The sequence below is a fragment of the Pomacea canaliculata genome, linkage group LG7, assembly GCF_003073045.1.
Source record: "Pomacea canaliculata isolate SZHN2017 linkage group LG7, ASM307304v1, whole genome shotgun sequence".
In the NCBI taxonomy this organism is placed as follows: domain Eukaryota; kingdom Metazoa; phylum Mollusca; class Gastropoda; order Architaenioglossa; family Ampullariidae; genus Pomacea; species Pomacea canaliculata.
Window position 1 is genome coordinate 6,192,499 of NC_037596.1, and position 22,356 is coordinate 6,214,854.

Consider the following 22,356-nt stretch of genomic DNA (forward strand, 5'->3'; position numbering starts at 1 on the left):
AAAATGAAAAAGAAATGATTCCTGACCTCTTAAACTATTTTGTTCCGCTGTCACATGATAACGGACTCCAAAATGTATGCAAAAACAATTTATTGTCTTAAATTGGTATAAACACATGATCTCATTTTACTTGCTGAGTTATGTTTAATCACAGTAATGCAAAAGTTTCCAAAATTACCTTCTCCCAGCAATGTAAAAGTTATCACCACACAGGAAATCGTATACGGTTGTTTCCTTGTCTAACTTACAGTGTACGTGTATTTGTGCGTAAGAGGCAAAAAAAAAAAAAAAAAAAAAAAACAGGCATGCAGGCGAGCAAGTATGCAGACAGTAAAACTAAGAATATAGGTCTTCTAGACCCTAGATTACTAAATTCGTCTTATGAACAGATTTTATTTTTGCATTCGAATGCATGCAAAAGTTAAGTGTTACTCAACAAAAATTTTACTTCGTATTCATTTGCCAAAGAGGGAGAGAGATAAAAAAAAAAAAAAAAAAAAGGAAAACAAAGAACCAAAATGTTGCAAGTACTATCTATGATCGAAACACAAGGTACATATGGCCCAATAAGAGTTATCTACATATGTAGGAAAAACAACACTGTGTAACGGGGAGGACAATGTTTTGATTACCGGTAACTTTAATGAAAGGATTATCCGCGCTCATGATGTACATTTTCGGGAGAGGGGGGGGGAGGTTTTTTTTTACGCCGTGCCAGCAACTAAGGCTATATTACGGAAATGCAGCCAGCCCTGTAAACAGATGCCACATGCAGAGAAAGAACAGCGTGCCCGAGACGAGAAATGAACTCTGGGCAGCCAACCTTCACTGTATTGGTGACAGGCGCTAACCGCTGCGCCACCGGACCGCCGTACATTTTCGGGAAACCAAAAGCGAATGTCAATAACATTTAAGACATAAACTGCGTGTATGTACGTTCACGTTATGTTCACGGACTTTCCTTGACAGCTACAGGGCCCTATCCTGTCTGCTCTCTGACCCAGATCAGGTGACCGGGAGGGGAGGGTAGAGTAAAAGATTTTGGAGGTTTGGAGTCTCTTTCTCCACATCACGGCCTCGCTATGACAGTATTTGCGCGACGACTGCACAGGACGGCGTCAGCACGTGCAGCCTGTTTGCCCACAAATTTCTGTGCATGAACAGCCGGACGCCAGTGCTTCACCAGCCTTCGGTCATCTCCCTTTGACACTCTTCTTCTGATTCAGGGAAAGGAAAGAGCCGATCGAGACATTTGTCAACGAAACAACATGGACCGCTCGGTGAGAGTGAAGTTAGTAGAAACTGCTTGAAGCTCTTCTCACCCCTACCCCAGCGTACACTCTTGTGTGGCAGACGTGCAGCGCGCGGACTGACAGTGATTCGCGCCAGCTCAAATCCCCATCAGCATCTCCTCGTCTCCTGTCCCTTTATCCTCAGCACATCATCAAGTACCTTTTCCAGCCTCTTACTGTCCCGCCGATTCCTGAGTCCCAAAAGCAGCCAGTGTCATTGATCGACAAAAATAATTCTTTGTCATGTAACGTCAGCAAGGATTTCATCTTGTACTAGCTTATGCTTGATGCCCCGTTTTTCCGATTTTTAGTTTTTTCGTTCCGGGGACCATGCCATTCGGCACTAGCTTTTCTTGCGTTATCAAGAGCGCAGTTTGTTGTTTTTTTTTTTTTTTCTTGTTATCCTTAGTACCCCAGAGCTTCTCCTCCAGTGTGGCTTCCAGGAGCCACGACTCTGTCCGCGTCTAACTGGTAGAGCTGAATGACATGCTCAGGAGTCTTTGGGCCTGTCTCGCATGGGCAGTTATCAATGTGTGCTTTCTCCTGACGGTACGTGTTTGCAAACAGTTGGCAGTGTCAGGTGCACAGGAAGAAGACGATGGTCTGTTTGCGGCGTTTCAGACCTGGTCTTCTGATGGCAGGTTGTGTTCACTTGGTGCTTAACTGTGACCTTGGCGTAACTGGGATCTAGGGGATTGCCTGATTTAGTTACTTCCTGACAAGACGCAATGTGCAGGGATCCACTGGACGGCCATATTCTAATGTGGTGAGAGAGGGTGCTTATACATTGCTATGTTTCTCGTTCAAGCTGCTCACTGTGAGACTGCAAGCTCTGGATGACGGATCTGCAATCGCTCAGGAAGACAATGTGAGAGGGGGAAGGGCTTCATGATGACAGGTCTGGCAGCTCCCTGTTGAGCGGAGCAAAAAAAAAAAAAAGACAAGAGTCTTAGAAGAATAAAAGAGTAAATGTCTTACGCTTAGGGATAACTGCCGCACTGCAGTCAACCTTATATACACAGTCGAACTTTTTTCTCAGTATGAAATCACACTTGCTCAGTTTGAACTGTAGACAAGAGACTGTGATACAAAATCGTGAAATTAACGTTTTGAAGACGAGAAGCCAAACAAGGTTCAAAGTGATCCGCTGTTCAGTGGCTGTTTAATTTTTTTTAACGTTAATATTTTACTCCTCTATTCCACATGTATGTAACCTATCTACAAACAGTGATCAGGATCAGTGATCAGTTTGAAAAAGAAACAAGATTGGTTCCTAGTCTTTCAAAAAGGCTACCAACATGTATCCCTGTCACCAGAATTTTAGTTATTGTGCCTCAAAACAGAGGAACTCTCTTCCCTTCCATATTCACCATCAAATCCTTTAAACATGCACTAAAAAAAAATAATCTGCTCCACAAACATTACTCCCCTTTCACCAATCAAAATAATGCTCGTCCCTTTTCATTTTGTTTTCCACTTTTTTGGTTTATCGTCATTAGTTGTAGTTAGTCTCTTGACTAGTCGACCTGCAGATTTGAGAAACTGTTTCTTCTCTGATTGCTCTATGCATCTTCTGTTTGTCTTTTCTTACTTCTGCACAATTGTTTCTCCTTCCATCCATCATATGCTATCCTTGTCTCCTTGTCTCAAGTGCTGAGAGCATTCTCCTTCATGAGCATTATCATCCATTATATAAATCAATTTATTTTGAGTTTGAAAGTACTTCATATGAAAGTTAGGTAACAAACTACTCAGATGCTTATAAAGCCCTTTTGTTGATATTTAGATCTCTATTCAAGTTAAAACAATTTTATGATTCTTTGTCTAACAACGCTGTAAATTAGGCAGCATCTAAAGGTTTTGCCTGTAGATGACTCTCAATGGCATGCAAGTGAACAGTCCATTTAAGCATGCAACAATGAAAATTACACCAGCAAATAACTAAGGTTGGTAAGGTGGCTATGATTTTAAAAAAGAATAAAGAAATGTCCAATGTCAGTCCAGTTATGTCTAAACTTTATGGTACAATGATACGATCTTTTTTTTTACAAATTTTAATCTCTAATCCCAAAATGTCATTTAGGTTTCTAAATTAGCATGCTTCTTATATGATTTAGCATCACTACTCTAAACACAAAATTTAATTATGTATGGTTCTGACAACTGTTAAAAAATATAGGCGCACTTTTCAAAATGGCCTTTACCTAGTACAAGAAATAGATAAAGTAATCAATAAAAAAACAAAGTTGTGTAAAAGCAAAAAAGGAAAGAAAATGGAGAGCCACTCTATCTGCCTATGAAGCAAAACCACATTATCTCTTTAGAAGAGCTTTTGCTGTTTATAGATTTAAATATTCATGTTGATGTAACCGAACAGCATAATCTGGAAAAACAGCAAACCCATCATGCAACAAAGCCAAAAAGAAAACAGAAAACAAAATCAACAAAGTGCCTATTTGTCTGAGGATTTTTATTTATCTCAATACTTTACTTGTTGTGCTAAAGAAAATCAGATCCTGAAGATATAAATTATCCACAGTTCATAAAGTTCTCAAGAAAACTAAGTAATTTTATTGAGAATTACACCATCCTCATCTGTTGATAGAAATAAACCTTACTTTTGCTTTCATCTTAGATGTGTTCAAAATCATCTTCAGCACAATCCAGCAAATTCATTTACAACTATGTGTCAAAATTCTTTTTTTCCTGACCATTCGCAGTCAACACTATAAGCAAACATGTACTTAAAAACAAACTTAACAACAAATGATCTTGAAAATCTCCTTCTCATAAAATGGTATCAAATATCAGACACTAATTAGATTAACAGGTTAAATAACAGCTTCATAATGAACTGCTCCTGGGATGTAGTATCCAACCAAGCTTCGACGTCCTAAGACCTCCCCGATGAAGAAACAGAACATTATCTCAGCCCCAACAAGTGTGTTCAACCATGCTTCCTGCAATACAAATTAAAGGAAAAGGATTTACTGCCTTTCATGACAGAGGATGAAGAAAGAGCTAATATAATGTCAGCGATGTTAAAATTTACCTTACCTATTCAAACTGGGTAAAGTTTAAGAGAGAAATGCAGAAATAAAATTAAAGTTAATAAAATCAACATTCTGAACTGCTTCTCATTGTAGAAATCATGGTCTTTGATTTTTTTCTTTTCTCTATCTACATGATATTATGACCACCCAAATAGAGCAACACCATAAAACATGAATGCTACAACAATGATATTGTACAAGAGAATATTCTAGATAATATGTTTTGAAATAAATGCATCCAATAATGCAACTAATTTTATGGTTTCAATAGTTTCTCTCTGTTTCTAAATCACGAAAACTTTTATTTAAAAAAAATAATAATAAATGGCACTTTAGTTTTAACTCATCAAGCCCAGGCCGAAAAATATATCTGGCCCCTTCAGCAACTATTAAGATTGGGCCACCCACCAGTCTCCATCACATTTAATAATTTTTACTACAAAACTATGTGAACCAAAACAAGACAAAATCCAGTCACTTGGCCAGGTAATTCACATTCAAAATGAGTTAGATTCCTTAACATAGGAACAGGAAGACATTAGCTTGAAGATTTTAATTTGTTCAGATATATATTTCTTTTCAAAACCAAGGGCAACCCAAGTGCACATGCAAAGCCAGCTAGCGAAATTATATCATTCCCGAGCCTATTTCTGACACTTTCATTGTTCTTTGTCATAAAAGTTACAGTTATTCACTTCCATATGGAGTTTAACCACTGAAATTCATAGTGAACTAAATATCGCAGTGATAATAAATTGCGACCCTCCACGACGAAATGAGTCTTAAGTTGCGTGGAGCAGTTTTGTGCTAGAGGCCCGAAAGGCGATTGGGGTCAATTTTGTGCAGCTTGACTTTTCTTTAAAAATGGATTTCTTGGTTATTAAACTATCAGGAAAATATAATGCTATGTTAAAATAAAAGTTAGAAATTGACTTCAGACAAATTTCAAACGATGTTTCAATACTGTTTCCCAGTCATAACCCATTGTGTTATACTTTGCCAGAAAGCCCGGAGTCTGTATGTTCCACTTCTTTAAAGAACAATTCAAATATTAACTGATCCAAAGATTTGTCAGCAAAAGTTTAGGAGTAAATAAACCTGGTCGGCCATCTCGACGCTAATCTTTGAACCCGCTTTACTCAAAATGGCCGCCACCTTATTTTCACACTTCAAACGTTTATAGCTCAGTTTTAGGACTAGAAGAACAACCTTTGTATCAAAAAAAGTTCAGATTCTGTACTTTTTAAAAATATGCACTTTGGCAATTCTCAAATTTCCTACTTAAGACTCATTTCGTCTTGGAGGGTCAAAATCATGCGTGAGCCTGTATCAAGATTCTCTTTCTGGAAATATACTTAATTTCCTTTAGATTTTAAAAAAACCCTCTAAACTTTATTTATAATTTTGATTTATCTTCGTCTCAAGTTAACCTAATTATTTACGATTTTTGGAGAATACTTTAAATTCATGTATACCTGGGTAACAGAATCAAAGGTTAAGTCCTGTGTTACATAAATCAAATGCCAAACAGTTAAATCACAAACTGCAGGATGACAGTAATATTTTAAAAACTCTAGAAATAAAAAGGTATGTACCTTAACAGTCAACTGTTTCCATTTTTTTTGCCTTGCAGCCACAATCAGTGAGTTTATAGACTCCTGTACTTGTGGCATCTCACTGAATGTTGGTGGCTTCAGCTCCACTTTTGCATACGTCCAGAAAGTCTGTAGACGAGGTTTGGCATCTGCAACAAAAGTAGACAATTCTTGTATAATTTCTCATTTTCCCTTTGTGCTTTGACTCTCACAAACATTTGATAATGTTAATAAGCATCTTAAAAATGTTATAGATCATGAAGATGCAAGAAAAATAAATATCTGAAACTATTTTCAGTTTCAGTGGCATCTAATCTATAATTTACTCGTTTTCTAGGGGGCCGGTCATTTCACCCCAAACCAAAAGTCAATTTGTCCCAGGTAGGTCCATTTCATCCCAAGACAGAAAAGTCAAATTGTCCCAAGCCCACAAGGCAATTGATCACCAAAGAAAAATAGTAGCTATTAACGTCAAATATTGCCAAAAGAGACACACGTTGTTCTAACTACAGAAACGCAAGCTCAGCTACCTAGTTTAAACAGAGCTATGCGAATAACTTTAGCCAGAATTTTACTTAACAAAAACAACAGCTTAGCCATGTGATTTTTCCCTATAGACTATCTTTTAAATTAAAGATTTTGTCATAATTTTATTGTGAACTTGTATTTTAACTAATGTTTGCTTATTCTTATTATTATATGCAAAGACTTCACTGATCGGGAAGACATTTAGATCAAAACACACATACTACAGCAGTGCACCGACACCACTGTCATCAGTTGTGAAACCTAACTGCGAAAGCCCCAGGCTTTAAAGGTCTGGGCGATGGTGGTGACGGGTGTATTCTGGTCACTAAAAATGCTAGCTGTCAATTTAGTCTAGCCTTTGTTTTGACAGTTGTTAATTATTCTTTAGACGGAGGTTTGTCGCGGATTGGGTACTTATCTGCTATGTTGTGAGCACACACTTGTAGTGGTGTGAAAGAGCTTCGTCCTTATGCAATCAGGCAGCCGGCTACCCGAAACCCCCATGTGGCTGAACTGCCAAAGCGACAAAGATAGTAAAATAAAAAATGCTTTGAATCACATGTATGCACCATTACGTGATATGCCACTCTGATAAAAGTTCACCTCTGGCATACTGTTAGACTTATATTGCTTGCATCTTTATTTTTGCTATGTTGAACCTGAAACTGAATCAATGGATGAATAAAGGTTTAAAGAGATACATGTGGTAATACTGGCTTTCTGTGTGTTGTTTTTTGCATGTTTTTGTGAAAGCGTGAATTGGGTAACCTCCAATTAAAGAAAAAAATGGCCTGTCGATGAGAGGGGTGTGTGTGGGGGGGGTGGGGTGGGGGTCGCTTTTGACAACATATTCTATTCACACTATGAAGTTTCGAACATTCTGGGTGCACTGAAACTTTTCACCCAACAAATTTCCTAAAAACGTGATTGTCAACATATTCCTGCAAAATGACTAACACAATCTGAATTTGATGTTGACGGCGTTCTGAAATCGCAAACTTTGATCACTGAGACAATTGATTTTGTCTCATAGACAACAGAAGTCATGTGAAAAAATGGTTGTCAGAAATATCTGCTTAACACATTTACAGAAATATATAAATTTTGCTTGAAACTGAAAGACTGAGTTCAATCATGATGGCCATTTTATTTTACTTTTTGTCATGAAACTGTTTTGTATCAACATTTTACACACCCGTAACCTTGGCAATATGATCTAGTTAAGAGATCCTCAATGCTTTACATGAACAATGGCCTGAGACAGACAAGTGTGGTCATTGTTGTACGCTTTGTCCTTAGCTTTTTACTACTTTGTAGTCATGACAGCCATCAGATTATGATCAAATCAAATCAAATCAGACGTTTATTGTCTGTTGAGGAGACCCAAGACAGAAATTTTTCTTTTGCTCACACGGGCAGGCATACATACAGGTAGTCCTCGGGTTACGACGGTCTCGAGTTACGTCGTTTCGTGGTTACGACACTCATTCCCACTTACAGCGACAGTGATAACAAAGCAACGTAGTGGGCTTATTATTGAGATGGAAAGATTATTGGCGCTTTGGTTGGAAGACCAAAATCAACGCCGTATCCCTGTGAGTTTTATGGTTATTCAGGAGAAGGCTAGGCGACTGTTTGAGGCGTTGAAAAGAGAAAAGGGGGAAGGAAGTGAAAGTGAAGAATTTGTGGCAAGTAGGGGTTGGTTTATGAGGTTTAAGGATCGTGCCAATTTCCATAACATTAAAGTGCAAGGTGAAGCTGCTAGTGCTGATGAGAAAGCAGCAACTGAGTTTCCTAATGCATTGGCTAAGATAATTGAGGAGGGTGGTTACTGTGCTCGACAAGTGTTCAACGTGGATGAGACAGGCTTGTTTAGGAAACGTCTGCCTAACCTAACACTTTTTATTACTGTTACAGCACTTACAGTACAGTATTTCATTATTAAACGTACTGTATTACATAATGATAATTATGTAGGGTACTGTGTTAGGATAGGTGTTTGGATAGGCTAAATATTTGTAGTACTGTACTGTTATTGTGGTACAGCACTGTATGAACGTATGATCTGACTTACGTCGAAATTCGGTTTACGACGCCGCTTTAAGAACAGATCCCCGTCGTAAATCGAGGACTACCTGTGCTCATACAGACATTTAACACACACAGGAGTAAAGATACATTATCATGGTAGTGTGGATCTCCGTCAAATGGTCAATGAAATTTCAATACTTTATATTTCTTTGTATATATTAAAAAAAAAAAATGCGTTGGCATTGCAATGAAATGTGTCTGAACTGCATTTTCTTCATCCTCCTAGTACTTTGTCAGCTGATACTACTATCTGTTCATTCACCTGTAGGCAAACAACATCACAAATTGATGTCAAGATAAATGCATTAAATGACGTCATTTGCGACTGATAGCTTCTGCACCATGGCTACATGAACTTATGTTAAAGATCGGATTTTTCTACTTTGAACAGCAGTCGTAAAAAGTTATTTCTGTGAATGACTTAACAATAGCACAGTTTTTGTTTTTTTAAACATTGTGATACAAAGGGCGTGACTTTGTTTCCTAAGGCGCCTGTTATCTATGAATGGAAAAGTATTAGTTACTGGCTACTGTCAGTGCTAAACTTTATCTCTTTTAAACAGGGCAGTTGCAGATCATCCACATGAAGGCAGATGAGGAAATAGATGAGTGGGAGGAGGAGGAAGAAGAAAACCAGGTTGATACGCTGATGAGGTTACTAGTGGTGATACCTACAAGGTTTTGTGAAAAACAGGTGCAGTGAAAGGCCCTATGCTCCTCGAGGAGTAACAAGAGATAAACAGGTGCAGTGGGTGGAAAAGGTTTTGAGTCATGATAAACAACAGCATACAGTGTTAATTAACTGGGAAAGGGGGGTTGGGTATGGGGTGTTTTACTGACCAAGCAAAGATGATCTGTCAAAGGTGCAAAAACAAACACATGCCTCCTGAGAAAAGTGACTCTGGCCCTAAATGAAAAATGCAGTACACAAAGGTTGCAGTATTTCAGGTGTGGGTAGGATATGATATTGTGATTACACAGTGCTTCTTAAAGCAAAAGTCAGTCGAGTTTTACCACTTCACTTTTTTGTTTCATTGTACTAGTGCATTTCTGTACTCTGCTGCACTTTTTCTTGCCAGTATTGCATTGCTTCACTAGTCACTATACTAGTTCTTGTTCATTTTGGTCAGCATTAGCATCTTATTTTCCTTATTCAACTTCAAATACACCATACACATCAAATGTTGTCAACGACATCCTTACATTAACACATACAGTAGAGTATTTTAGTTGTGGAAACTTTTAAGATAATAAACCCAATGGGATTTGTGGGGCACAATTTTTTTTTTTTTTTTTTTGTTATACAACACTGTTAATTATGTCAAAAGCATACAACATAAGTAGTGCTGTACAATTTTTATGGGGATCTTTTCGCTTTTTTTTTTTCTTGAGTTTCCAACAGAACAGAGCTTGAGCAAAAAATATTAAATTGTGGTACCCGATGGCTGTTTTGCAGACAAAAACAATTTCTTCATTAAATATGTTTCCAATGCAACAGACTGCCTCTAAGTATTTCATTTTAAAATGTATGAATAAGCAGTACTATAATGAACCAGTGCTGTGAGTTTTCTTTAATAGCATTTCTTAGTAATTGCTGTACCTTTTTGTCGTCACATTATGCCCATCAGACAAGTGAACTGTGCTTGGTTTCTGGTCTGTGTTTGAAGATGCGCTATTATTTTTCTCTCAAGCTATTAAAAATCTGGATTCCCAGTCACTTAATCCTCGACACTTAATCCCCAACACTTAATCCCCTAGACTTTTAATCCCTAAGCACTTAATCCCCTGACACTTAATCCCTAAACTAAACCCTTAACTATAAAAATTATGAAGTCAGCGAAAAATTCAATTGAAATTCAAATAATTGTTTCCATATAAACATTACAATAAGTTTTACAATTAAAATAAATATTGATATACATTAATAATATATAAATCATGCTATTAACTTCAACGTCATTTGAGCATCTACAACATTAGTTAAAGTTCATATAAGCTAGTAAATTCAATGTTCTTCAACAATATGATATGAAAATTATTCTTAAGTGTTTGCGAGGTAATTTTTGTTAATCAATACAATAGGTAAGCTAATGATCGGAGGTACAGAAGACAATCCATTGACTCATATCTCTCTACAATGTTGCTAATTCTAGAGGATTAAGCGTCTGGGGATTGAGTGCTTAGGGATTAAAAGTCTAGGGGATTAAGTGACTGGACACCAAAAATCTGGCACAAATTACAAAATAATCTAGTCACTGAAAGAAAGTTCATTACAGAATTTTTATGAGTGCCCTCACATTTTTATATTTTATTATTGTATTAAAGAAAATCCAGAGACCCAAGGAAACCTATTATTTTACTTCTTTTAAAAATGCATTTCAAGTAAAATGTGATTATTTTATTTGCATAAGGACAAAACTCTTTCACACCACTACCAACATGAGCTAATGAATATCTGATCTGCGATGAACCTTTAACTAAAGAATAATTAATGACTGTCAAAACAAAGTCTAGACTAACTAAAAGCCAGTATTTAGTGACCAGAATACACCTGTCACCTCCATCGCCCAGACCAGTCTTTACAGCCTGGGGCTTTCACAGTTTTCACAACTGATGACAGTGGTGTTGGTGCACTACTGTAGTACGTGTGCTTCGAATTAAATGTCTACCCGATTAGTGAAGTCTTTGCATATAATAAAAAGCAAAAAGAATGTAAAAAAATAAAAGTTCACAATCAAATGACAAAACCTTGGCTTGGGACGAAATGGACCATACGTGGGACAAACTGACTTTTGGTGTGGGGCTTCTAAGTCTTCTCCACTGCAGGATGAACTCTGTAAAACGAGTTCTGCATTTAAAAGCTAATGACCCTAATTTACTTTACCTGGTAAAGATATTTATGTAGATATGGGGTGTTTTTTTTTTCAATACAAGAATCACAACACTTCTTTTTTGGGGGGGATATATTTAATTTTTGAGGGTTTTTTGTTTCCTCAAAACTACAGTACAGGTAGTCCTCGACTTACGACGGGGATCCGTTCTTAACGCGGCGTCGTAAACCGAATTTCGACGTAAGTCGGATCATACGTTCATACAGTACTGTATCATAATAACAGTACAGTACTGCAAACACTTAGCCTATCCTAACACAGTACCATACATAATTATCAATAAACATAAGTACAGTAAAATATTGTACAGTACAGTATGCTTTGTCATCACTGTCGCTGTCATAGGAGCAGATCCTGTCACGTGTTCAAGGATGCGATATTTATCTTGATAATCGTAGCGACAGTCGAGCGACTAAGTCCTAACGACCTGCCAATATCTGTTGCTGTTTCCCCTTCTCAGATTGCCTTATGATATCCACTTTCACCTCCATGATGATGGCCTTCCTTTTCTATGATGCACTGACCTCGTAAGTCGGAATGAGCGTCGTAACCACGAAACGACGTAACTCGAGACCGTCGTAACCCGAGGACTACCTGTATAAGTTTAGGACTTAGCAGTGACTCTCAAGTAAACCCAGCAAACCAGAGTCATCAGAAGAGCCATGCTACCACTGGATGCTGTGAATTTACCTACTTCACAATGCAAAGACAATTTTAAGGTGGTGTATCTCCTTGCAAGTAAGTTTGTGATGTTACAGATAATCCTGGCAGTATTTATTGCGTCTAATTCTGACCTCAACAGAATTGCTGAGTCGATATGATCTGTTGGTAATAGCTACTTGTTTCATCGGTAATCGACTGCTTTTTGGGCTTTTGACGATTTGACTTTTCTGTCTTGGGACGAAAGTGACCTACGTGGGACGAATTGTCTTTCGCTGTGGGGCGAAACGGTTGAGGAGAAATGGTAGCCCCTCCCCCAGCTATGCCATGCCCAATGCTCTGCTTCAGCGTAAACTGAACTATTTCTCGCAGAAAGAATAGAACTGTTACGTACCCGTCTTTAATCTTAATTTATGAGCTACGCTTTGAACTTTGCTTTGCTATGTTGCATTCTGTAACACCATCAATAACTAATGATCACTTTCGTTATGCTAACATTAGTTAACGGCATGTTATTTATTAAATAATCCTATTAAATCAGTATTCTTTAAACGACCACTCTTCGGACTATTTCATAATCTGAAATGTTCACTTCTTAATGCACCTCTGCTGTAGTAGGTAGGTAAAGTTGCCAGATATGCGACGAAATTTCGTTCAAGAAATTCTGATAATCGCAACAATAAAATGAAAATAAACGAAAGAAAACTCAGAATGACGCTATTCCAATATTTACATTTGACAGCGTTGGTTCCCGTTGAAACAACAGATCCTCCCAATCTCGCAATTGCCGGTATGACCTTCGACGCCATTTTGGAACTTGGGAAGTAGGTTGGAATGCGCATGCTTGGAAAAGGGAGACTACTAATTGCAACTAAGGGAAGTAATACGTAAGCAGAGTCTGTGGGTTCATCGCTCTTGGCCAATCAATGATTCGATTGCGCACGAGTTGATTTGATTACTGCCCCTAATTAGGTTGACCACCGACTGCAAAAGCTTCTATTTACTAAATAACATATTCGCTGCTCACAGTTTATAAACATAAATTTGTCTTGTTGGGGCCACCGATCGATTCGATTATTTTACCAATTCGACCAAGTCGATTCGACCATGCACTTCCACAACCTTGAGTCGACTTGGCTACAGAGCACGCATACGATTAGCGGAAGCTACATGACAACCAAGTGCATGATGGATTCAAATTAACTAGTCAAGAAGTTTAAAACTTAAGGGCAAAGCACACACACACACTCGTATTTGTGTAATATTAATAATTAACTTCGAAGTTGAAATTTAGGAAATGCAACTTATTGAGCCATGCTTGAAATTTGTCGTCTGCTTTCTCAGTAACAGTGGCGCGGAGATTACAAAACGTTTGTGTACGTCTTGGTACATCTGGCGAAAGCAACAAGACAACCACATTGCTTTCCAAACAATTAAAATTTTGGAAAATTAATGCAGAGTAGAAAAAAATTGTTTTATATTTTTGTAATCATACTCTTCGAAATTAAACAAAATGTATGAAATGCAAAGCTATACAATGAACTTTGTCAAAGTCCTTTATTTTTCTCATAATCACTATAATTCGGGGCTTCTGCTTACGCAAAAAATTGCTTACAGTACGCATTAAAAGTTCGGAGGACCCCTTCAATTTTCGTCGATGGGGTCCCATTCAAAGTTGGGGGAAGAAGAGGGACCCCTGAAAAATCTGAAGAAGGGGTCCCTGGGACCCCAATTAAAGAATTTAGCCTTAGCAGAAGCCCTGAATAATGTTCTATTCTCTTAAAATGCTGCATGCCATTTTTCATTTGATTTTACATGTTTTACGGAACTAATTATACAATCTTTAATTGCAGATAACACTGACTTTTGTTCTGGGTCAGTTAATTTTACCAGTCATATTATTTTCTGCCTCCCTCTATGATTTCAAGATGATCACTATACAAGCACATGTTTTGTGGTTTCAATGGTCTACATGCAAATCATTATTCTATCCATCTAAACATTTTCTGTTAATTAAAAAAATTTTCAGTAGACTTACATTCATCGTTTAGTTTTGTCATTCCTTTGCAGACTAAAAATACTATTTTGATTTCAGATACATTGTTGAACAGAGTTCTCAGTAAAATCACGAATATCCCTGGACTGCTGGCAGACGATTTGTTTCCAGTAAACTACTAAAACGAGGCATTAGACGACGTAGTTTCCGGTTTATTCACATTCTTTGTTACGGCTCGCAGAGACTTAAAGCGATCACTTTGCAAGAGGCCAAGAGTGGGTCTCGGCATACAGACATCAGTCCATCAATACACGTCCATGGCAAAATTGATGAGCAGAGTGAAGCACTAGAGAATGTGGTTCACAAACTGAATCAGGCCACTCTTCTTCTTCAAAATACGGGGGGGGGGGGGGGGAAAGAGATCGAGCTGACGGAGAAGGGATTTAGAACAACGTGGTATGTCATTTAAATATAAAATGTTAGTAATAGACACATTTTTTAAAATGTACGTTACCTTTCGCTTTAACTGATTTTGTCACTTGCTTAATTTCATAGTGTCAAAATGAGCAGCCTGTGTGTGTCTATTCACTATGACCACTAATATTGTTCTACTTTCATAAAGAACACTTTTGGTTAGACTCTTAATTAACTTGTTGATTTGAGTCACTTTGTGCCATTATTTCCCTGAAGTCCCCAAGGGTTTATTTAAGAGGCTGGGGCTGGTTTGTAGCTATATTCATCATACAACCATTGATCACTCATCAGTGAAGTAGGGTTCAGCATTATGTCTTAAAAATACCCAATCCAGGAAATTAATTTTTTTCATTTGTGTTGTAGTTTTTTACATGTTGGAAACAAAAACAGATTGTTTTAAATAGGTTCAGCACCTCTCGTGCACATAGAATTTTAAAACAGCTGTATTCTTCAGAGCAAGCTAAAAAATACAATTTCTGTAGAAACAAAGCGAAACATGTTTTCAGTCACTTCAGCTGAGAAGCATATTAATTGGTGCGTCGTTTTTATTTTGTTTGGATTTCTGTGAGGTGTACATCAATCTGTACTTAAAAGGACAAAGTTTCCAAACAATTTAAATATACATGGTTCACTTTCAACACCTCTCACATGTTTGAAAGATCGACAGTCCTTCATTGAACCTCGATAGGAGCTTATCCGGAGATGACAAACGCTGAGGTATGGAATGAAGTTCATGTGTATATGCGAGAGGGTATAGGTGTGCGTGCGAATTGTCGTTATATGGGTTTGTTTCTATATACATTATGTTGTGTTCCAATGTATGCTATTTTGCGAGCATAAGAAAATTTAGTCCTGGATTATGCCTGGTATAGACAATAAAGATTGATCGATTGATTGATTGATTGATTGATTGATTGATTGATTGATTGATTGAGCGTGCGTGCGTGCGTGTAGTGCGCAGGCGTAAATGGTCAGAGGTGCCTGAGTGTAAGGTGACAGTCTTGATGATTTTTGGTATTATGCACTGTATTCCTACATTACTGTAAGTTTGCTTAGGTACATTGATACAGTATGTTGGGCGACCCCAATTTAGCTGTATAGCCTGTTCTTTGTCTTTCTCTTGTATTTTAACACCCTTATTAGGATAACTTTGAACCTCTTACGTCCAGCCTGTTGGGCCTACACGCCCCAGAAAAAGACCATTGCATAACTTGGGCCCAATGGTTTCTAGGTCAGGCAGAGATATATGGGGGAACATGTACATGCGCCCACCTGAACAAGCACACGGGTGTAACGGGATGAAACTTTCCAGCAGGACTAAACATCTCGGTATAGTCTGCACATGTTACTGATAGTGAATGAAATTGTAAAACGCATGTTGATGCCTAATGATAACTCATGTTACATGCTAGAGCTGCTTGACAATTGGAAAGTAAACTAAGAATTTGGAATTCCATCTGAAATATGGCTTTATTGCTGAATCTGGGTAAATAAGGGCACCACATCAAATACTTTCCACTTGGCTCTTGCTAGAAATAAAATAACATTGTAAAAGCAAAATTATACAAGCATATTTTGAAAATATCAGCGTACTATTCGAAGGCACAGCAGCGAAACCAAACGTCTTGTCATGAAGCGAAGAAAAATAAAGCCTATCGGTCACGTACGTGAATCTTCGATTGGCAGTTTGCGTGAAATAAAAGTAAAGGACGAAACATTACAGGACATACGAAATAAAATAACATTGCAAAAGCAAAATTATGCAACTCACAATATGCTTTGAGCTGGCTTTGATAAATAAACCCAAGAAAATGTTAACTAATCCATCGGAAGTTTGAACCGAGACGTTTAGTCCTGCTAGGAAGTTTCATCCTGTTACACGGGCACGTACACCTTACAATTACAATTCTTTATTTACGAGGGGTAAAATAAGCAACAGCGCTTTTTTCCATTTACCCCTCGCCCTTTACAGGGAACGAAATTAACTAAATAAATGAATTAATTAAGCATTATAGAAAAAAATTGAATAAACATAAAGAATGGTGGATTTTTACTAGAATATATATTTACAAGGTCACCAGCAGTTGAAGGAATCTCTAGAGGCCTCATCTTGTAAGTGTTTAAATAGATGGCGTTGAAAGCAGTTCAGGGAGTGCAACTGCTTGAGATGGAGAGGGAGGCCGTTCCAAAGCACACTTCCTGAGAACTTCAGACTCGATTTGTCCAGTCTAGGAAAGGGGATATTCAGTTTTGGGAAGGTTCTAGAGTTATTGGAGGAAAATAGTAAAGTGAGTCTTCGCGATAGTTTGCCCGTCAGTATTTTATACAAGAAAATGCATTTGTTAAATTTAAATCTGTTTTTCAGAGGAAGGACGACTAAAGGCGAAGTCTGTGTGAAGTTACAGAAGTAGGCCCATATGCGCTTACAGTACGCATTGTGGCGACTTGATCTTGAGCATTGAAAGCTTGACCAGTATCGTTGGTCAAAGGTGTGCTTGAGAGACAAAGGGGACCACTGGATGATTCATGAAGGTAGGGGGGAGGTTTAGCATAAATAGGTTCTGAAAAGTTTGATGACGTCGTGTTAGATGGTGTTATTTTTACGCGTGTGACGTCAAAAAAAAAAAAAAAAAAATGCTGACACGGCAGGGGGAGCCTATTCTCACCGAACTCGACGCTGCGCAACCGTCGCTTCTGTTGCCAGGCTAGCTCCTACTTCTTCAGTCTACAAATACTTGAAGGCAACGTGAGTACGGTCAAACTTCGTTAGGAATGGTGGTGCTCAGCTCTGCTCATAAAATAGTGAACAAAATGAATACTGATGACTCATAAATCCAATCGAATGGAAAAGGCTTTGATGTTTCAGCTGATTTCTGGGGTTCCTGTTACGGCTAATTTGTTACACTACGAAGCGGAAAAATACAGACATCGAATGTATTAGTCCGAGTCCAATAGCTTTATTCGTGAAATTATTCATGGAGTCAGAAGAGGCGTACATCCTTTTATTTCTTTCCCACTTTCCTCTCCATCTTTTATCAGTCAGGATTTTGCGTAAAGAATAACAAAATTGATTAACAGGGTCACTAGCGGAGGGCCCATTCATTAGTTCCTACAGCTCCGCGAAAGATATTTGTTATTTAAATCCAAGATGTGGTAGCTAATTATAGCACTGAACAACGAGGAAGCTACAGGACGGAACATTGTACATCTCAAGACGAAAGACAACTGGGAAAAGTCTGCTAATGCCTTTATTTTCATAATACATGTTGATTTATAAAGCGCTTTTTACCTACCATTAAAGGTGGGCTCAAATCGCTTTACTAAAAAAGAATAAAAACACAAACATAATAAGAACGGAAAAACAAGCTTATGCAAAAGAAAAGGACATTACCATCTATCAGACAAATGTTGAACGAAATGATTCTCCGAATTCTTACAAGTTAAGGTTCTTCATTTGAGTCATGTCCCCTAGCCTAACTAGCTGGAGTGGGACAGAGCTCTGTTGTATTTTTGTTTTATCTGATGTTATCCTCATGTTGGACGTGATTGTGTGTTTTTGATGGAATATTCTATACCTCCTCCGTGTCGGTGGCTTCGGTTCTTTTCATGCAGACTTCATGATCGGCTCAGTTGTGTGGGCTTCATGTCGTCTTGACCGTTTATTTATCAGTGAACTTTCGCTTGTGCAGGACTCATTCGTCGTTCAAGTGAAACTTGTGCCCTCTGTTGGATCTGTTGCATTTGCTATGGAGTGGATTACGGCTTGCATGGTGTTTTGATATGTGGACTTCGGATTGTTGTTCGTGCTGTATGTGGACGTTGCCCTGTGGTGACACGGTCCGCTGTACACCAACGTTTGATTTTTTTTTTTTTTCTTTTTCTCTTTTTTATTTATTTTTTTTTTTGTGTGTCATCTTATTTTAAGGTCACATCACTTTCTGCCCCTTCTGTCAATTGTGAAGCGCCTTGGGCTGACCAAAGGCAGGGTTAAGGCGCTGTACAAGCGAATACATATCATCATCATCATCATCATTCTTATATGTTCATCCTTTGGAATTTCATGAAAGGATAATGTTGGACATTTGTAGGCTTTAACGGTGTATTGAGGTACACAGCAAATTCGATTATCATTTTTATTTGTAAGAGCCCGCATGATCGAAGTATACTACGCGTATCAAAAGGACACACCAAAACCGGAAGTGGCTGGGCGCTTCGGTAGGGTGAAGGTCATATGTGTGGATAATTCTTCCAAAATAGTGGATACCTAGTGCAGGACAACAGCGCTTGTTGTTATCGCCACGGACTGGACACAGGTAGTTAATAGAAAGCTATACGGGATGGCGCCAGAGTCGCAGACCGTGTTACTAGTGAGAAGGGGGTGCAGTGCGGGCAGTGGGGAGTCAAAGTGACCACCTGTCTGTCGTGCGTTAGCTACGTAGTGATTATATGTAGCTAGGTAGCAGAATGGTTGGAAGTGAGCGTGTAGTGAAGGGATGGTCAAGGCGGGGCCCATAAATCTGACCTTTGACACGGGACACGCTGGCCTGAACACGGGCCGCGGGTCGAAGATTTTTAGTACCTGTTAACTTCCCTGACTCGGTCCGAGATCAAAGGGTGACTAGGGTCAACCCACGTGTATGATGAGGCCCAATAGAAACTCGTCACTTTCTGAATGTGCGGGCTGGCGAGCAGAAGTCGTTTCGATGAGACGTTAAGTTGTGAGAAGCAAACTTGTGGAGATCAAGTTGGTGGGAGTATAGCTTCTGCAAGGACAGGGGATTATATATATACCTACCAACTGGAATGATATGTGCAAACTGTGCATAATACGTGTAACTGAATTATACACGTGGACTGAGGATGATAAGTGCCAACTGTGGAATACTAACTGTCCAGTTCCTGCGTCGTCAAGAGGGAATGACTGTCGCCAGGGAGATAAGTATCCGAGTATAAACAGCAAGCCACGGTGTAGAAATAATTGCTGCAATAAAACTGTGTGTAGTGTGCGAACTTAGCGCTAGTCGTAGGTATATCTGTCGGGAACAAAGGCAGATGATCAGAGCTAAGCACGTGTTGTGACTTTTCTAAAGACTTTTACTTACTGTTAATTTACTTAGTAAAGATCGAGAACATTACACTGTGTAGTGAAGGGATTTTTGTAATTTCAATACCAATCAAATTTTAAATTAAAGCTAGCCGTTAAAGTGGCCAATAAAAAGTTATCGGACTTAATAATAACCTTCGGCCCGCCACTTTGTGTACGATGTCAGATTTGGCCCCCTGGGTAATTGAGTTTGACGCCCCTGGGTTAGTGGCTCATGATACCTGGACGAGGCATAGGGAAGTTAACGGAACACCTAGAGAACAGTCATATTTGGAATTGATGCACTGTATCATTTGGAAATTGATTTGTCAAACTCTCGAATATTAATAATTTCTTTATTACACTAAATTACCTTGTTTTTGTTATTGGGGAGGCACACTGGTTGGGGGGGGGCACTCAGAGCCAATTAAAGTATTATTAGCAGTTTAGTGTAAGTGAAATGTAAGTAGATGTCGGCGTGAGTTGGTAGAGGTATCGAGCGTGTGATTAACCCGGAGCAGCTGCAATCGCAACCTCTGACCATCATTCCCCGGAGTTTACGACAAGGAGATCCAACTTACTCGTCAAGGACACAAACAAGAAGCAAAAAGTCCCTCTTTTTTTTTTCAGCCATAAACTTCAGATTTTATAAAAGTGGGTCCTCTAAATGACACTGTTACATCAAAGAAAAAAAGGCCGTCATTAGGCACTTACTTTCGCATCCACACCCCCCCCCCCCCACGCAAATCAATCACCATCCACCCAGCTTTTCCGTTTCCTTTCATACAAACTATTAAAAAATAGCAGGTTTGTTGCATTATACTGTCATCTTTAGTGTGCTTTTGTGGAATGCAGAACAAACCACGGAGCACATCCTACAGCAGTGTAGGCTCTCCGGGAACTGATGACGGAATTCGGGCCTTGGTCAGTGTTCCTCAACATCAAGCTGTACGGGCCTGCGGATGCTCTACATATTTTGTTAGCTTCATTTCGAGCGCTGATCTCGAACTATAATCAGGTAGAACGAAAACAATATGCAATGCCAATTTATAGACTAAATTAATCAGCAACGTTGGATATCTGTTCATCCCACCCACCCACCCCTCACGCACAAACACACATTCTCAACCTAGTTGCCTATTAGAAACACGGCAAAATTTTGGGCGAATATTAACTACATTCATCATCAGTGAAAGTTTCTAAAACAGAATGTGGAACTAGAATATAGTATATATTAAACTCAAGATCTTCGGGATGACTACTAGAAGCCTAGTGCAAATGTTAAAGCATGTCTGAGCGGTGACATAGTTGACTTCAAACCTGCCTTTATCTTCTATTATGCCATCACTGTCAAATACAAAATCTAAGGGGTTTCTTTTGAGTCTTTTTTCATAGTACTAAATGCAGGAGAGCAGAGAAACCGCTTTCTGTTGGTTTCAAAATTAAGCTCTGTAACGTAACGGTCCCTGAACTTTTCTGCAGGCTGGCATCTTTAGAGAGACAAGTAGACTACATCAAAGGTGACGGAAACTGCTTCTTCCGAGCTCTCTCCAAGGAAATATACGGGTCTGAAAACTTCCACGCTGAATGGCGTGAAGCGGTTGTCGACGTCATCGACTGTCATCCCCTCGTCTTTCGCCAGTATGTCGACACCAACAGCGTGGAATCCCACGTGCAGGAGATGCGAAGACTTGGTACATGGGCAACCACGTGCGAGATCTACGCCGCTGCTATGCTGCTGCAACGTGACATCTACGTCCTGACGCCTAACCACACCGGGAAGGAGTACCACTGGCTGCTGTTCTCACCTCGCCAGCTGACCGGACCTTCTGCTGGAAGCAGCGTGTGCACTTTGAACACACAGACACATGAACGAGCAGCAGGGTAAATGTCTCTGTCAGGGGTCGCAATCACAGTACCTCGGGAACCTCCTCGGCGCTGCACCCTTGCTATTTAACTCTGTGTCATACAAATGGCAATCATTACGACAGAATTATGCCCGTGTTCGTCTCCTGCAACTGTCAACTCCCACCTCCCAGTTTCAATGAAGTTACAGTCCTTGTGGACCTAATAGAGTAGGGTGAGGACAGGGACTGAGCATAAGATTTATTAGTTATCTGCGTCTTCATTCATGCAGATTCTAGGTTTAAATCCATGGTGTTTTTAATATGGGGGTGTGCCAAGTTTTTGCACCTTGTCAGTAGTACTGTCCTGGGTACAAGAGGTGCGAAAGTCTTAAAATATAACTCCAAAGTTGTCTAAAAATCCCTGCTGACGCAAGAGTTCCCTCCTCTTAGTGTTGGAATGAAAAGTAATATTGAAGTATTGCATATATGAAGAAACACGAACGCTAGCGAATGTGTGGTTGTGAGGGTGTAAGAAATACTAACTTTATTGCATGAAAGACTAAAAAAAAACCTCACCTCTCTGTGGGAATAAAAATGTTTTACCTCCAGCACATTTACTTGCCTTATGCACGTGTGCATGTACAGTTTTAAGTTTAATGTATTTGAAAAAAATGTATGTTTAATGTGCGTATACGTGTACATTTGCGTATTTTTTTACATAAGAAATTTATCACTAATAGTGCTAATGTATGTACAACTCTAACATTGCCTGGTCCCATGTCTGGGATATGATAGGAGGAGGGTAATGCCTAGGGCTTGCAACCCATTTCCTAGAGAAACTAGACC

The 22,356-nt window shown here is 38.9% G+C and overlaps 1 protein-coding gene and 1 long non-coding RNA gene across 2 annotated transcripts; one reads left to right on the forward strand and one right to left on the reverse strand.

Annotated features, from left to right (window-relative positions):
- Window positions 1-3,743: 3,743 nt before the first annotated feature.
- LOC112568745 (ATP synthase subunit g, mitochondrial-like) lies at window positions 3,744-12,999 on the reverse strand. Its single transcript, XM_025246212.1, has 3 exons — window positions 12,844-12,999; window positions 5,941-6,089; window positions 3,744-4,252 (listed from the first exon to the last, which is right to left on the reverse strand). The coding sequence occupies exons 1-3, from the start codon at window positions 12,950-12,952 to the stop codon at window positions 4,124-4,126; spliced, it is 387 nt and encodes a 128-aa protein (XP_025101997.1). The 5' UTR covers window positions 12,953-12,999; the 3' UTR covers window positions 3,744-4,123.
- Window positions 13,000-17,189: 4,190 nt separating this feature from the next.
- LOC112569421 lies at window positions 17,190-22,118 on the forward strand. Its single transcript, XR_003100423.1, has 3 exons — window positions 17,190-17,326; window positions 20,519-20,681; window positions 21,146-22,118. It is a non-coding gene; the product is annotated as an uncharacterized LOC112569421 (long non-coding RNA).
- The last annotated feature ends 238 nt before the right edge of the window (window positions 22,119-22,356 follow it).

What these genes read in the sequence shown, in the direction of transcription:
- LOC112568745 (XM_025246212.1), bottom strand. Translation starts at nt 12,952, where the DNA reads ATGCGCATTCCAACCTACTTCCCAAGTTCCAAAATGGCGTCGAAGGTC. An exon ending in GGGAACCAACGCTGTCAAAT is followed by an intron (nt 6,090 to 12,843) that starts GTAAATATTGGA and finishes CTTTTGTTGCAG; the next exon opens with ATGCCAAACCTCGTCTACAG. An exon ending in GGAAACAGTTGACTGTTAAG is followed by an intron (nt 4,253 to 5,940) that starts GTACATACCTTT and finishes TTTGTATTGCAG; the next exon opens with GAAGCATGGTTGAACACACT.